Source organism: Castor canadensis, chromosome 9, assembly GCF_047511655.1.
Source record: "Castor canadensis chromosome 9, mCasCan1.hap1v2, whole genome shotgun sequence".
Lineage (NCBI taxonomy): Eukaryota > Metazoa > Chordata > Mammalia > Rodentia > Castoridae > Castor > Castor canadensis.
The window spans coordinates 151,944,424-151,960,123 of NC_133394.1; the positions used below are offsets into that span (position 1 = coordinate 151,944,424).

The 15,700-nt window shown below is 47.5% G+C and overlaps 1 protein-coding gene across 5 annotated transcripts in view; it reads right to left on the reverse strand.

Moving 5' to 3' along the window:
- Positions 1-15,700, reverse strand: part of Afap1 (actin filament associated protein 1) — a 134,656-nt gene that overhangs the window by 62,595 nt on the left and 56,361 nt on the right. For all 5 annotated transcript variants that reach the window (XR_012435881.1, XM_074042681.1, XM_074042679.1 and 2 more), the window contains exons 2-3: positions 11,199-11,327; positions 9,277-9,371 (exon numbers count right to left, since the gene is read on the reverse strand). Coding sequence is in view for 4 of the 5 variants with exons in the window: in XM_074042681.1 (XP_073898782.1) it covers positions 9,277-9,371; positions 11,199-11,325 (222 nt within the window). In the remaining variant the exon portion in view is untranslated. The remainder of the gene's footprint in view (positions 1-9,276; positions 9,372-11,198; positions 11,328-15,700) is intronic.

The following is a 15,700-nucleotide window of genomic DNA, read 5'->3' on the forward strand; positions in this document are numbered from 1 at the left end:
TCTGCCAGCTCTAACCACACCAGCCTCCTCTCTGAACATCTGCAGCACTTGCTGGTTATTGCCCTCCCTGGTCCCTCCACCCAGAGAAAAGGCTGGAGGGACAGATAGGCAACATCATAGTGCTCCTGCTCCCTGCCTGGCCGTGCTAACACCTGGGCTCTGCTCACAGAGGAAAGCAGTGAACAGGACGATAGCCCTGCAAAGTGGGCATTGTCTCTCCTCAGATTGCAATCTGAACCATCCTGCTCAAAATCAGACCCCAGACCCAGACACCTTGCCTGTCTTCTAAAGAACTTTCTATATTCATGGTCTCTCTCTAGGATGTAAACATCTCACACTATCTATATTCTATAAATAACTAGGGAAGAAGAAAGTTACAGAGAATGGAACAGACCAGAGGCCCCAAACTGAAGACGGTCAAGTTAAAGTTCCAAGTCGAGCAGTGTTCCAATGAGATCATGGTTTTCTGGTGTTTTTAATTTGTATGTAAACTCTCTAGAATGTGTGACTCCATCACTTCCTACGAAACTCCAAGTGCAAGAGGCCCTGTGTGAACAACTAACGACGTGCTACATACCCAGTGCACTCCTTCCTCTCCAGCTCAGGAAGGAGATGATTTCTTACTCTGAACACAGCCATCTCCCTTTGCCCAGTTCTTGTTCCCTGGACTGAATGACTGACTTCCCTTGTGTCCCCATGATGGCTTTCCAGGCAGTCACCACCTTGCTGTCTCACATAGATGGTGCCCAGATCCGCCTCCTCCTGAGAGGGAACCTGACCACCATGCTCTGCACCAGGCAAGGTCTGGGTAGGAGGCCACATGGGTCACACTCCTGCTTGGTGCATTTAGAAAAGAGCTTTCTGATTCACTGAGTGTCTCTGATCCAAAAGAAGCTGGGAGTTCCAATTCCCTTTTAGGATGGTGAGACAATAAATACGTGCCCAGAAGGCTGCAGGAATGGCAAGTGAAACTGATGTTTATGAGGTGCACAGTCAAACTCCCTGAGAGCTCAAGTCAGGCAGAGGTGGAAGCAATGGGGGTTGAACTCAGGGCCTCCTCCTCCTCCTTGCTAGGCAGGTGCTCTACCATTTGAGCCACACACCAGTCATCTTCTCTTTTAACTATCTGTATAGCTTGGATTTCTGCATAGTCTTTATCCCTTTTAAAATAAAATAAAAAAATCAAGCTCTTTTCACTTTGAAATAATGCCTTTAGTAACAGAAGCACTCTCTGCCACAGGAGAGGTGAGTGCTCCACTTCTGCCTAGCACCATGGTCCTCGGGAGCCTGCACAGGGCTTCCCACACTTGGGGTTGGTGTGGTCAAATACGAAACACGCTGCAAAGAGGACCTGGACTCTGAAGTCACTGCCTTCAGAGGAAAGTCCTCAGATCCTTTCCAGAGGTAGCAATTCACTGAGACCACAATCGACGCGGGTTTTAAGAGGTATAAAAAAGGAATGCAAAGGGGCCAAGGGGACCAGAGGATGGGCAGGAGGCAAGAGCATAAAATGACAAGGACTCAGACATGCAGCACGTATTGGCCAAGGTGTTCAGCCTGTTCCCCAGGGCTCTGCACCTTTCCCACCTCCCTGCCTGTCAAGGTGGCATGGCATCATGACCATGCATGCATCTGTTTCTGCTGGGAAAGGCCAGTTCTTTGGGCGGGATTCTGGTCATGGTACAGTCAAGAGGCAGTGGAGGCATCCCAGCCTCACTGAGGGACAAAAGCCATGAGGCTCTGTGATTAGAGCAGGTTCTTCGAGGTCCCCCAATTGTGCTGTGGCACACCCCCTTGGAGCTGCTTTGTTGAGCTTCTCTCCCTCAATGTCAGAAGTGCCCCTGTCTAAGCCTCTCTCTAAGCGTGCAACTCTAACCCTGTCTCACATCTGTCCAGGGTGTCCTAGGCCTCCTCTCACGAAACACAGGCTGATGAACTAAGGGACTTCAGCGCAACCACAGAGGACCTCTAGATATGCAGGAAGAAAGAGGAAAACAGAGAACGAGTAACCTTGGGCTCCACCATGCTTAGAAATAAGAGAAATGAGAAATGGCAGGGTCGGGTCTGGTTTGTGTTTGGATGGGAGAAAGCCTTGTCAAATCCAATATCCACAGTTCATGGTGCTATAATCTCTGGGCTGGCCATTTTGGAAAGAGGAGGCCACTAGGACCCACCTCTGCAGCTTGAAGGGAAAGCCTCCCAGAGAATTCTCTTCCTGATGATAACAGTCATGCTTATATAACTGTGTGGTGTGCACTCAGCAGTGACTGTCGGTGTCACTCCAAAGAGTAACGATAACTACTACTCACTGCTTGCCTGCTGCTCCCAAACACTGTCATGGGACATTGTGAAGATTTTTTCAGAAGTTCTGAAAACAACACTGAGAGTTGCTACTCCAAGTGTGATTCCACAAGTGAAGAAACTGAGGCCTAGGGATCACAGCCCTTCCCAGGTTCTCACATGTTGCATGATCGAGGGGACTGCATCTTTGTCCCCCGCACCTAACAGTACTGTGCTGAGAAGAGGAGGATGGGAGCAGGGACCCGACTTGTCAGCCACCTAAGTCTGCAGGGTCTGAACCATGGCTCCTATCCCCTCAACACAACTAGATCCACTGTTTCCTGAGGAGACTTGCAACAATGCACTTCACCCAGCACTGATACACCTTCCAACTATCTTCATGCCTTCTTGTCCTCCCTGCATCTTCCCCTACACCTAGCCTGATTTATTACTTAGCGTTTGGATAAGAAACACCATGAACCCTGAGACCTGACTCCAACTGAGGAAAATAGGACAGTAGAATTTGGAACCACTCTGGCTCTAATTCTGTGCATGCAGTAGGACGTCCAGATTGCTTTTCTGGTTGCAGGGCATAAAAAGTACAAGAGTAACAACCAATATTTACATGATCTGAATAAGAAGACTAGGGTTTGGGTAGTTCTGTTGCAACCCAGCAGTCCTTCCCCAGCTGACTGTGAGCTCAGCAGCACTCCAGGAAGTGGTACATGGGTAACTGGACCTCCTAGGCCTAGGACCGCCTGTGCCCACCCAAGTGAAGGGAGGAGCCTGGGGGCTGGGTTACAGTGATTTTCAGTGGGTAGTAAACTAAAATGGCTTGAATCCCAACACCAAAAACTTTTGAGTGTGTACTCTCACTGGCAAAGTAAGTCTTTCTGCAAATTCCACCATTCCATTCTGGTCACTATCTGACTTAATTCCACATAGCACTGAGTAAATGCGGTGAAAGCACCATGCATTTTCTTAAGTTTACTCTAGTTTTATTTAAGCACATCAAAGAATGAAGGCTGCAGGACCAGGCCATCTCCCCTCCTTCTCCAGCAGCAGGTCGGTGCCCAGATGAAGATAAGATAAAGATGCTGCAGATTACACAGGAGACCAAACTCTGAGATTCCAGAAAGAAGAAAGAAAAGGGAACAAGAAGGCTCATATCCACTGAAAGGCCACATCTGGCTCCTCATGGAAGTAAACGGTTTTGCTGTTTTAAGTCTAGGGCTCTAATCTCAACTCTGCAACTTCCAACACCAAATTTTGTCACATAATGTCAAAGAGCCTCGTAATCTCACCTGTCACATGGGTACAAAGGTGCTGTGGAGGTACAGGTGCTTAGAAAGGATAAAACACCAGCTCCAGGCTCAGGAGCAAAGACTGCTAACAAAGCCTCACTGTTCCATAGAAAAAGAATGGTAGGTGGATGCCGGGGGCTATGAAAGGGGGGCGGGCAGTTGTGCTTAATGGGGACAGAGTTTCAGTTTAATGAAGATGAAAAAGTTCTTGAGAGGATGGTGGTAGTGACTATGCTGAAGGCCACTGAACTGGACACTTAGAAATGGGATAAAAGAGAGCTAGGCACATGGTGGTGCACACCTGTAATCCCAGCAGAGGATCATTAGTTCGGGGTCAACCTGAGGTACTTAGCAAGACCCTTCACCAAAAAACAAAGAAAAAGAAATGGTTAAGATGATAAATTTTATGTTATGTACATTTTACCATAGTAAAAAAAAAAAAAAGCCTCATTGTTATCTGTTGGCCTAAAAAGGCATCAAATTTAGCTGGATGTGGTGGTCCACACCTGCAATCCAAGCTACTCAGGAAGCAGAGGCAGGAAGATCATGGCCCAAGATCAGTTGGAGCAAAATAAGCAGAAGATTCTATCTACAAAACAAACTAAAAGCAAAAGAGCTGGCAGCATGGCTCAAGTGGTAGAGCATCTGCCGAGCAAACTTGAGGCCACGAGTTCAAACCCTAATACTGCAAAAACAACAGTTCAAAAGTGCATGGGAAACAGTACGTAGTTGGAGTAAGTCACACACTAAAAACCCTTTCAAAGGGGGCTTTGCTTTCATGATAAACTCTATACCTCTCACACGCCCACCTGCTGAGCAGCTTCCTCTGTGATCTCCCACCCAGGTCCCAGTGTCAGCAGCCCCCAGGTCCTGTGCTGCTCCCAGTGCATTTGGCTCATACCTTCATTTGCAGGACCCTGCCTAGCACAGCCTCTCCACTCCATCCTTACAAGTAAGCACATTCTCCCCAAGGTTAATTTGCTAAGAACAAATGACCACTGTCCAAAAGCCAAGGTATCTGGCTCACTTGCCCAACTCTGTATTCACTGAGAAACCCTCAGAAAAATGTAACAGAGTCATGTGACCCAACTACTGAGCGGATGGGCTGAGGGACACAGATGCCTCCAGGCCCCCTGCAAAATACCCTCACCTATGGCCCTTAGATGCTACCGTTTGTGGCCAATGGGCTCCTCTCTAAAGTGCCCAAGAAGCCAACTCACCAGGTAAATTGCATGTTTACTGAGACAGCTTTGCTCTTTGAATTCTCATTACTCTAGTCACATTCACTACCACTTAAACAAACCAGTGGAAAAATGAGTACAGAAGGAGCTGTGAAAATTCCGATATGCTTTAGAAAGACTCAGTCAAGAGATTTAAGAATGGATTCGATCAGGTGGTGGCAAGTCACGATAATTAAAAAGGCAGCTTTCACAGCACTGGATTTTGCCACTGCAAAAAACATGTGAGGCACTTAACTTAGAAAGAGAAAGGGTCATGTTGTCCATGGCCAGATGGCCCAATTGCTTTTGGGTCTCTGATGTGGGTGGGGGTAGTAATGGTGGGGAATAAACCGTTCACCTCATGTCCCAGAAGCAAAAGAGAGAGTGGAACAGGCCAGGGTCCCACTGTCCGCCCCAGGGTACACCCACATTGATCTAGGACCTCCTCCCAGGGCCCCTTCCTAAAGGTGCACAGCTCCTCCCAACTGAGCTATCCTGGGAACCAGCTTTAATACCTGGGTCCCTGGGGACACTGAATATCCAAACTGTGCTTTGAAAGCTGGGTTAACAGGTAGTAATGTGCACAGATATAGACTATGCAGAGCACAGTGAGTAGCCCCACATGCCAAGAAAGAAGGCCCTGGCCAGCACAGAGCATGTGGTCCTTACAGAACATGACAGTACAGCTTGGGTGTGGGGAGAAGACTCCTGGGTCCCCATGTACAATAAGGAGAGGCCACCATTGGTCAGACAGCTACTCAAAGGTTATTTATTCAAACTTAAAGAATTCAAAGCACCTGAAATTTTCCTAGCCATTTTTGGCTAAGGTACCAGATCTGAGCACAGGAGTAGGAGGGCTTCACAAACCTTACACCAGACCATATTGCCCTGGCCATAATAGCAGCAGCTACCAGCAAGACAGAGCAAAGCAGGGAGGGGAGAAAGAGACAGAGAGAGGGGAAGGTTGGGAGGGAGGGAGAGAGAGAGAGAGAGAGAGAGGAGAGAGAGAGAGAGAAAACAGAGAGAGGAAAGAGAAAGAGAGAGAAAGAAACACAGACCCTTCAAAGAAGACTCTTGGTCTTCAACTGGCATCTGAACTGCCATTCTCCATCAGTGCTGTGGAGTGCAGTGTGACGGCAGGCAGGATGCTCCCCACAGCAGGGGAGCCAATGAAGTTCCTGAAGCCATCGCTACCCTCCTGCCTACTCCTAGTGTTTCCACTTCACCCTCCATCTTGAGACACTGTTCCCAAAATGAAATGTAATGATAAAATACAAGACAGCACGTTGAGCCTTATCACAGTGGCCCGCAAGGTCAAGACCAGCTTAACATTAATAAATAAATAAATAAACAAACAAAACAACCAGAAGATGAAGACCAAGTAATAAATGAACTACTGGTGTTCCACTTGGTTCTTCATCTTTTATATAAAATAATTTATTGGTAAATAGGATTAACATTGTTGAATTACTTAATTCTAGAATACAACTTCATGTTTCTTAAAACAGCAAATGAGACAATAAAAAATAAAAAGCTCTCCCAGATCCTAAGTTCCTACAACAAACAGTATGAGTGGACAGACGTTTCTACAGGGAAACCCATCACGTATGTTTAACAACAAAGCATAGAAAAGGCTGTTTATTCAGCATCGTCTCTGCTGTGGAAAGGAGACACGTCCAGGGCAGAAAGACATGCACAGCTGTGAGCCATTGACATAACCTGAATTTTCCAGCTGTCATAAAATTGATAAAGAGATTTTATTAACACGGTCATGAGTTGCATAAAGACACTTTGATCAACAGTGGACAGCATCTGTAACAGCGGTCACACAAGTTACAGTGGGGCTGAAGAACGTGTCCTGCCTAGTGTCATCCTCCCTGCTGTCACCCACCACGTGGAGCAGTGCACTATTCATACCATGCTGGTAGCGATGCTGGGGTAACACATCCAATGCCCTGCCAGCCATTGTGGAAGGGTGACAGAGCAATGACATGGGCACACACCTTGGACTTATTTGTAACAGTTCACTGAAGAGCAGAATGCTGTGTGACACAGCAGCAGCCTCACACGCCTCGTGTTCACTATGTCCCCTGACTGCTCCGTTTTCTCCTGCACTTGGTTGAATCTTCTGGCATTTGGTTCACGCTGGACCTTGAGCCAGAGGCTACACCCTACCGCCTAGGTATGAGGCATACCCTCCAGGCTTATGTAAGCATGGTGTTTGCACAATCACCTAATGATGGCTTTCCCAGATCCTATACTGCATTGAGTGACACATGACTGCTCTGTTTTTGTTTGTTGTTTGTTTGTTTTTGCAGCACTGGGTATAGAACCCAGGGCCTCGTGCATGCTAGGAAAGTGCTCCAGCACTGAGCGACACCCCAGCCTTCTATATATCCAAATATTACAATTCAAACATATTAGCAATGTAACAATTATCAATGAAATATCTAAGATGCTAAATTAAATCTTCCAAATCCAGTGAGAACTGAAACTTCCATCAAGTCTCAGTTGGATGCAGGCACTCTGCAAGGGCTCAATGCCTGCCATAGGTGGGCAGCACGGTGGAGAACAAAGACCGGAAAGGCCACTGTTCCTAAAGCTCCCTGGGGAGAAGGGAGTACACGTGATGCTTACTTACTGCTTTACCATCTTTCTGCCTGTGATCCCTACAGTGATCTGGTTAGAAATGCGGCAGCTAAGGCCCCAGCCAGACCTAGTGAGCCAGATCTGCACTTTGAACAAGACATCCAGGTGATCTGTGGACACTAGCATTGAGAATGCTGCTGCACAGGCCAATGGCTCACATGGCACATGGCAAGGCACTGGGGATACGTTGAGCCTTCCGTCCCCTCAAATCCTGCTGCACAGGCGCTGACCTGATCCGTGCTCCTCTGAGAAGCGAGGCAGCTGAGGCAGAGAGGTTCCATCCTTCCTAAGTCCCACAGGTGAGGACGCCTCACTCCAGCATCTGCACTGTGTGCTTCCTACTGCCTCCCCAGGAGCCATCTGGGAGCAGCTCCAGGTGTGACACAGCCCCCTTCCACCTGAGGTCATGCCTGCATCTGCACAGCAAGTGCTGCTGAGAAGGGCTGGGCTTGAAACTGAGGATGAGGGAAGGTCACGTGACACCAGAGGACCACGAGTCCTCACTGAGCCTGGTTCCTCTTCTGGAACATGGACAAGTACACTCTTCACACGGGAAGAGGAATTTAGGAGTCCTCTGAGACCATGCTGTGAGGATTCAATTAAATGGCAATTGTTCCCCTACCTGTGGTTTTACTTTTTGCAGTTACAGCCACCTGTAGTCAACCAAAAACATTAAGTGGGAAACTCCAGAAAGAAACAATTCTTAAGTCTTAAATTACTTACTATGGCACATGGTTATAATTACTCTATTTTATTATCAGACATTGGTGCTAAAAAAACCTTTTCACAGGTGTACATATGAGGGAAAGCATAGCCTATGAAGTCATGGCATACCCAAAGCGTGGGCATCCACTGGGCTGTGGGAAGGTACCCCCTATAGATGAGGGGCACATATAGATGAAGAAATAACAAGAAGGACCGTAGCCTGGAGCAGGAGCCAGCAGACACTTGTTTGCTCTGTGCCTGGCCACACAGTCATTACTGAGCTCCTACTAGACACTGGTCACTAGGCTAGGGCCCAGGTGGAGACAGAGAAACAAGACATGGTCTCCCTTCCCCCAGGTCATATCCTGGCAGCGAGAACTGATGGTTCATACCGAAAGCAGATATAGAGAGTTGCAAAGTGACTGATTTTGCCCTAGCTCTGAACAAAAGTCTAATGTCCCTGACTAAGCAAATAAGACAACAAACAAAGTGTGGAAAACCCAGAATGGAACACAAAAATCTGCACATGAGTATCTCCAGAATGGCCAAAAAAAAAAAAGGGACCCAAATAAATTTTAAATTATAAAACACACAACCCCAGAATATATACATTTTTCTCTCTTAAAAAAAAAAACATGAGGGCTAGTAGAGTGGCTCAACTGGTAGAGTGCCTGTTAGAAAAAGTGAGGACCTAAGTTCAAACCCAAGTACTGCCAAAAAAAGGGGGGAAAAAGAAAAGAAAACTTAATGGCAGAAGTAACACACAAATAAATATTCACACTTTACACAGAGGTGCTCAGAGTTGACTTGGGGAGAGGGTCAGGTCCTTAGGCTCCCCTGATGTTGTTTTGCCTGCCAAATTCTGACTTTTCAGAATCTGACTTAAGAGCAGAATTCCAAGGACCTGTAGCTCCACAGTGCTCTCCTCAGAGAGCTTTCCACACTTCCTGAGGGAAGGCTACACAGTCTACCAAACTGCTGTCAGCAGCACTCTGAGGCCCCAGTGCCTCCAACAAGATGAAGCCCCCAGCCTTCCAGAACTGGGCTTCCATACAGGCCCCAGCACATGAGTTACACTGGTCTCTAGTGACAAGGCGGGGACGGTGGTTTCAACTCACCAGCCACGGCTGAGGGATCTCTGGAAGCGGCATCTGAGGGGGCGCAGGCAGGCTGCTGGTCTCTTGCTTCTGAGCATGGTCCTTCACATCACAGCCTGAAGGGTTAGAAGAAGCACGAGTCAGGTGAGAGGGCCACCAGCGGCCTTTCCTCTCCTGAGCCCCGTGGAGAACACTGCAATAGTTGTGTTACAACACAACTATTAAAGTTGCAATTGTTACAACAATCCTGAAAGGTAGATATCTTTATTCTCCACTTCACACATGAAGAATCTATGGCAAAAAAAGAGGAAAGGAAAGGAGAGGGAGGGAAACAGAGGGAAAGGACAGGAGGGGAAGAGAGCAGAGGGGAGGGGAAAAGAGAAAAGAAAAGAGAAAAAGACAAAAGGAAGGAGGAAGATAGGAAGGGAAGGATGGACACATGGAAACTGTCAATAAAAAAAAATCAGTAGGTGTGTGTTAAAAAAAAAAATTAAAGAGCTGAAGAAAGAATTAGTGGAGTGGAAAATGTGGGAAGACACATCCAGAATGAAGCAAGAGAGAGAGGATAAGAAGTCCATTTGGTCTACCCTCCACCATGTCTAATCTGCCACCAGATCAATCCTTTCACCATCTTCCTGACTGATGGGCAGAATCTAATTCCATACCATGACTTCACTGGCTAGAGGAGTATGAACTGCACACTTTTTTATTGGCTGTGCTGGGGTTTGAACTCAGGACTTCAAGCTTACTAGGTAGATGCTCTACCACTTGAGCCACTCTCCCAGCTTTAGTTGTTTTCTCTTTGGCTTTAGTTGTTTTCAGATAAGGTCTCACATTTTTGCAAAGCTCCTACCCATGTGTCTTGTGTAGCTGGGATTACAAGTATGTACTATCACACCAGCTTGTTTGTTGAGATGAGTCTCACTAACTTTTTGCCTGGGCTGGCCTCAACACTGATCTTCCCAATCTCTGCCTCTCAAATAGCTACTGTGCCTGGCTCAACCACACACTTTGAAAAGGTGAAGTTTACGGTCTATGAATATCTTAGTAAAGATATTTAAAAGAAAATCCCTCAATTGTATCTAGTGGTCCCCTACAGACCTTCAGGAGCCCAGAACATCCTCCCAGGCTGCCTCCACCCATGCTCTCGTGCCTCATCAGCCTGACTTGGGCTCTCCTCTTCTGTGCTCCCCTAGCACCAAGGTGCTCTTTTCAACAGCCCCTGCAGGCCTCCTCTGTCCTGTTTTTCTGACTTGAGGAAGTCCTCACAGCAGGCCTGAAGCTTCTGGCCAAAGACTGGGCCAGGCTGGTGTCTGAAACGTGGGTTTCAGAAGTGTTCCTACTGTTTCTTAGTTGGTCAGGTTGGTGTGACCTACACTGCTTGTGCAAACAGCATGGATGATGTGGAACACCTGCTTTACTCAAGGCTGGTGTTCTGGTGTGTGCTAGAGGGTACTTCCATGACCTGCCCAGGTAGAACCTGGGGGCACTGTGTCTCTAAGCTGCCTCCCTAAACAGAAGCACAGCACAGAGTATGGCATTCTCACTGCTGAGGAAAGAGTGTGTGGTTTGGTGAGCTTCAGGGGACAGAGCGCACTCAGAAGGCCACACGTGGCTCCCCAGACCTAGCCTGGGCCTTCACCCTCCTTGTGATGGGGCTGTGGACCCTCACTACAGCATGATGTGCCCTGGACATGAGCAAGTGCAAATGCATGCTAGGTACTGAGTCCTTCCTGCCAAGGCTGTGGTGCTCTTGGGGGCCACAAGTCTATTAGCTCCGAAAGGCTTTTTCTCTCTCTACCTAGAGGCTAACACCACACTGGCCCGATGAAAACCTGACGATTAAATAACTTCCTGAGTCAACGAACAAATGAATGTGTCTTAGAAAGCAGGTGGAGTGATAAGATACTGGAAGAGGGAGACTGGCCGCGTGAGAGACTCACCTCGGGACGACTGTATCCTCAACAGGATGTTGGTGAGCACAGCCTTTTTCTCCCTCACACTCGATGTAAGGTGCTCATGGTCCAGGAGCTCCAGAAAGAGGCGAAGTTCAACTATTAACTCTTCCATTGCTGAAGACAAGGGAGAGAGAAGCAAGGCAGCCATCAGGATCTCTGGTTTGCAAATGTCACAGTATGAGTATAAGCTTCACTCAAAGCATTTCGTTTTAGCTTTTCACTGAATGCAGTATTCTTCTTAGCATATACTAATTGTACAAAGAGCTGCAGGGCGATATTTGCACATACGCATACAATGTGCTCTGATTAAGTTCACCCCCTCCACTACTCTTTTATATCCCCTCTCCTCCCCCTTTCAAACCATTTTAGCAGCTTTCATCACTCTATTTTCACACATGGATGGAGTACTTTGACCATGTTCACCCCTCAACCTCTTCTTCCACCCTCCTCCCTCCCGCTGGGTCCTACCTCCCAACAACCCTCCCCTTTACACTCCTGTCACTCATTTCTTTAGATCAGGTTCTGTACGTGAAAGAACATGCCACATTGTGTCTTTCTCTGGTTTATCTCACTTAACATGATGATCTCTACTTCCATCCATTTTCCTCTAAATGATATAATTCATCTTTGTATGACTCAATAACACTCCGTTGTGTTTCTATGCCACATTTTCCTTAGCCATTCATCAGCTGTGGGCACCTGGGGTGATCCCATAGCTTGACTGTGCACAGGATTGCTATAAATGTTGGCATGCAGGAGTCTCAGCTGTGTGCTGGCTTGAAATTCTGCAGATACCTGCCCAGAAGCAGCGATGTGGCTGGGTAATAATGGTAGCTCTGTTTTAGGCTTTGAGGAACCTCTGTACTGCTCTCCATGGTGGCTGTACTGGTTTACACTCCCAGTAACAGTGTATGAAGGCTCCATTCTACCGCATCATGGCCAGTCTTTGCTGCTGCTTATTTTCTGAGGACAGCCATTCTGACTGGAGTGAGATGGAATCTCAGTGTCACTTTAAATTGCATTTCCTTTCTGGCTAAGGACACTGAACATTTCTTCCTGTATTTATTGGTCATTTGTACTTCTTTTGAGAACTGTTTGTTCAACTCCTTTGCCCATTTATTAATTGGATTGTTTGTCCTCTCAGTATTTAATTCCCAGAGCTCTTTATATATTCTAGATGGCAATCCTGTTTCTGATGAAGAGCTTGCAAAGAATTTCTCCCACTGAACACAGTATTCTAAAAAAGCAAGTCTGCTGAAACCAGGCCTGCTATGACTCATGCACAATCTTCTTAGCAAATGTAGCTTCTCACTTTCACATTGAAGCAGCAAAATTCAGTTGGGATGGGTGCCAAGGGCAGGTGCCAACAGATGGTGCTGTGTCCCCAAAGCCTGATGTCATCATTTGGTGTCAATATTCAGTGTCAAGAGGGAGATCAGAATCCGGCATAGTGGCTCACTCCTGTACTCCCAGCTACTAATGAGGTCAGCCCAGGAAAAAGTTAGTGAGATTCCCATCTAAATCAGTAAACCAGGTGTGGCGGTGTGCATCTGTCACCCCAGCTATATATGAAGAACAGGTAGGAGTAGTAGGACCCCAGGCCAGCCTGGGAAAAACCAAGACCCTATCTGAAAAATAACTAAAGCAAAGGGCTGGGAAGGTGGCTCAGTTTGTAGAGCACCTGCCTAGCAAGTGCCACAAGGAGACTGAAAGTTTAAAATGCCAAATAGTTTTCAAATGACCACAAGGGTATGGCTTCAGAGCTTCAGCACCCATCTCGGTCCTCCTAGGGCTGCCTCCATCGCCTACCTTCACACTCTGCAACAAAGATGCTGGGTGGCCAGGGGACAGAAACAGAACCTCAGGGCTGAGCTCCCTCCATGCCTTGCCTTCCAGGGTCAGGCTGACATTTCCTCTGCCTTACACTGGCCACGAGAATTGGTGATGTGAACATGTGGGGACTTCAAGACCCTCTCAGGGGCCCACGAGGCCCACACTGCTCACAATGCTGAGAATGTCTTCTTCTGCCCCAGTGATGCAAACGCAGGGAGAGCTGAGTGCTCGCATCTTAACACAGACCAAGCAGTGCCATCACACTCATGCGCCTCACATCCTTCACAGCTGAAAAAGAGCCGCGATCACTGCGGAGTCCTCCACTTGGCCTTGACACTGATCGCATAGTGAAAAGCACTGCTGGCGTTGGCATTACTAAGTCCGATCCTTAAAGTTGCCCTTTGTGCCTCCTTCGTTAAGGACAACATCATGTGCGTGCTGGTGTCTACATAAGACTCACTGGGCTGACTGAGCTGCAAGCCGTCTAAGCTGCTTCCTTCACACATCATTTTAATTGGAAAGAGCCAATGATGGGCCAGCTAGGACTGTTTTATTCACTCTTTCTCTCTTTAATTCTTGCAATGCTGGGGGCAGAACCCAGGGCCTCTCCCATGCTATGCAAGAGCTCTACCTGAGCCATACCCCCAGACCCAGCTACAATTATTTAGACTTGAGCATTTGGCTCTCACCTTCTCAGAAAGGAACAGAGTACTAGTCACTTCAAGGTGAACCACTGACAGCCAAAGATAAAATTTGAGCTTTCAATAAGAATTTTAGTCAGGCACTGGTGGCTCACGCCTGTGACCCTAGCTTCTCAGGAGGCAGGGATCAGGAGGATCATGGTTTGAGGCAAGTCCAGGCAAACAGTTCGCAAGACCCTAGCTCACAAACACTCATCACAAAAAAAGGCTGGGGGCATGGCTCAAGTGGTGGAGCACCTGCTTAGCAAGCACAAGGCCCTGAGTTCAAACCCCAGTACTGCCAAAAACTTGTTTGAAAAAGAAACTCAAAAAAGTTTGAAAACCAGTGATCTATGGGATTCTTTCCAAATCTACTGTTCCACGTTCTACTACATCCTCCAGGACCAGATCTCCTGACCAAGGCCACTGCTTTATAACTCCCAAGTGCTCACAGTGTTAGGCAAGTGGGCAGAGAATGGCAGATGAGTCCACAGTAGGCAGGCATGTCCTGATAGCCCACCTGTCCTAAGCAGGAGAGTGTCCCTCCATGAAATGAAGAGCCGGATGAAGTGAGCCTGGAAGTCCTTTTCCTTAGCAAAACATCTGCTCTAAGTAGAAACAACCCATCTGAACTTTAAAAACGATGGGCTGATCATAGTGCTCATGTAGCCAATAGGTGGGCGTGGCCACGTTTTCATCAACGAATGTGGTATTTCCATCACAGGTAAGACACAGTCTGCCCATGCAACAGAACAAATTCATACAGCACGGATGAGCCTCCAAACCCTGTGCTAAGTAAAATAAGTTGGACAAAGAAAGGCAGGTTTTGCAAGATCCCACTTCACTGAGGCATGGAGAACTGTCACAAAGAGACAGAGTAGACAATGGAGGCCAAGGCTGGGAACAGGAGAGAGCATGGGGCTGCTATTTAAGAACCACTGAGTTAGTTTGGGATGATGAGAAAGCTCTAGAAATGGACAGTGACGGCTGCACAAGATGTGAGTCTCCTACTGACACTGAAGTCTGCAAAGAAAAGTGTTAAAATGGTCAAGGTTATGTTGGGAATATTACCACAATAAAAAAGAAACTGCCCAAAATATGATGGGCTGCTAAAAGCTGTAAGAGAGAGTGTGACAGACTTAAGAATCCAGATCTTCAGAACCCAGAATCATCCACTCATTTAGTCTCATCCAAACACCTGTCTTTCTTGTAGCTACATTCTATTAATCCTGCAAGGTTCCCCTTGGCTCCACTAAGAGCACCAAAATATGGGCAGATGGCCCAATAGTGCTCACCTGCAGCCCCAGCTCCCTTTCGGCTGACCTTCACAGTGTGGGTGTCTGGTGAAGCCATGGCTGGGTGTGTGCCCTGTGTGCTCCTCCCTTGGAGAACAGCGCCCGCCAGGAGTGTGGACACTGAGCAGCAATTTCTTCTCCTACAAGCAATTGGCTCACCCTAACCCCCGCTGGCCAGCAACTCTCCTTCTGGTAGGTTCTGCCAGGGCAGAAGAAACATTAGGTCTGGACGGGCTCTCACATGGAAACTCAAGAACTGGGGAGCAGCGGTTCAAGCATGCATGTGCCAAAGATGAAAGCAACTAGCCGCAGAGGCCAGCGTGAGGCTGCCACTCAGAAGCGTACTCAGGAGTCGGTCCCTCACAAGGAAAAGCTTGTGGGAGGAAGGGGTGGACACACACTGGCCACATCCCTGAGACTGTCCCAATTCTATATTCAGAAACTGGGCTGCACCCAAGGTTCATGAGATTCTTGTACTTATGTAGTCCGACTCCATCTTGGTGTTTACTCAGCTAACCCACATAGGTCTGTCCAACTGAAATTGCCACCAAAAGAGTCTCAAAATACAGCTCTCAACACTTCAGAATGCAAACAATCCAGTGGCCAGGCATGATAGAAAAAGGTCCTTGATTTAGGACTTTCACAACTAAATAGAGAACACTTTACACTTGACAGTCCT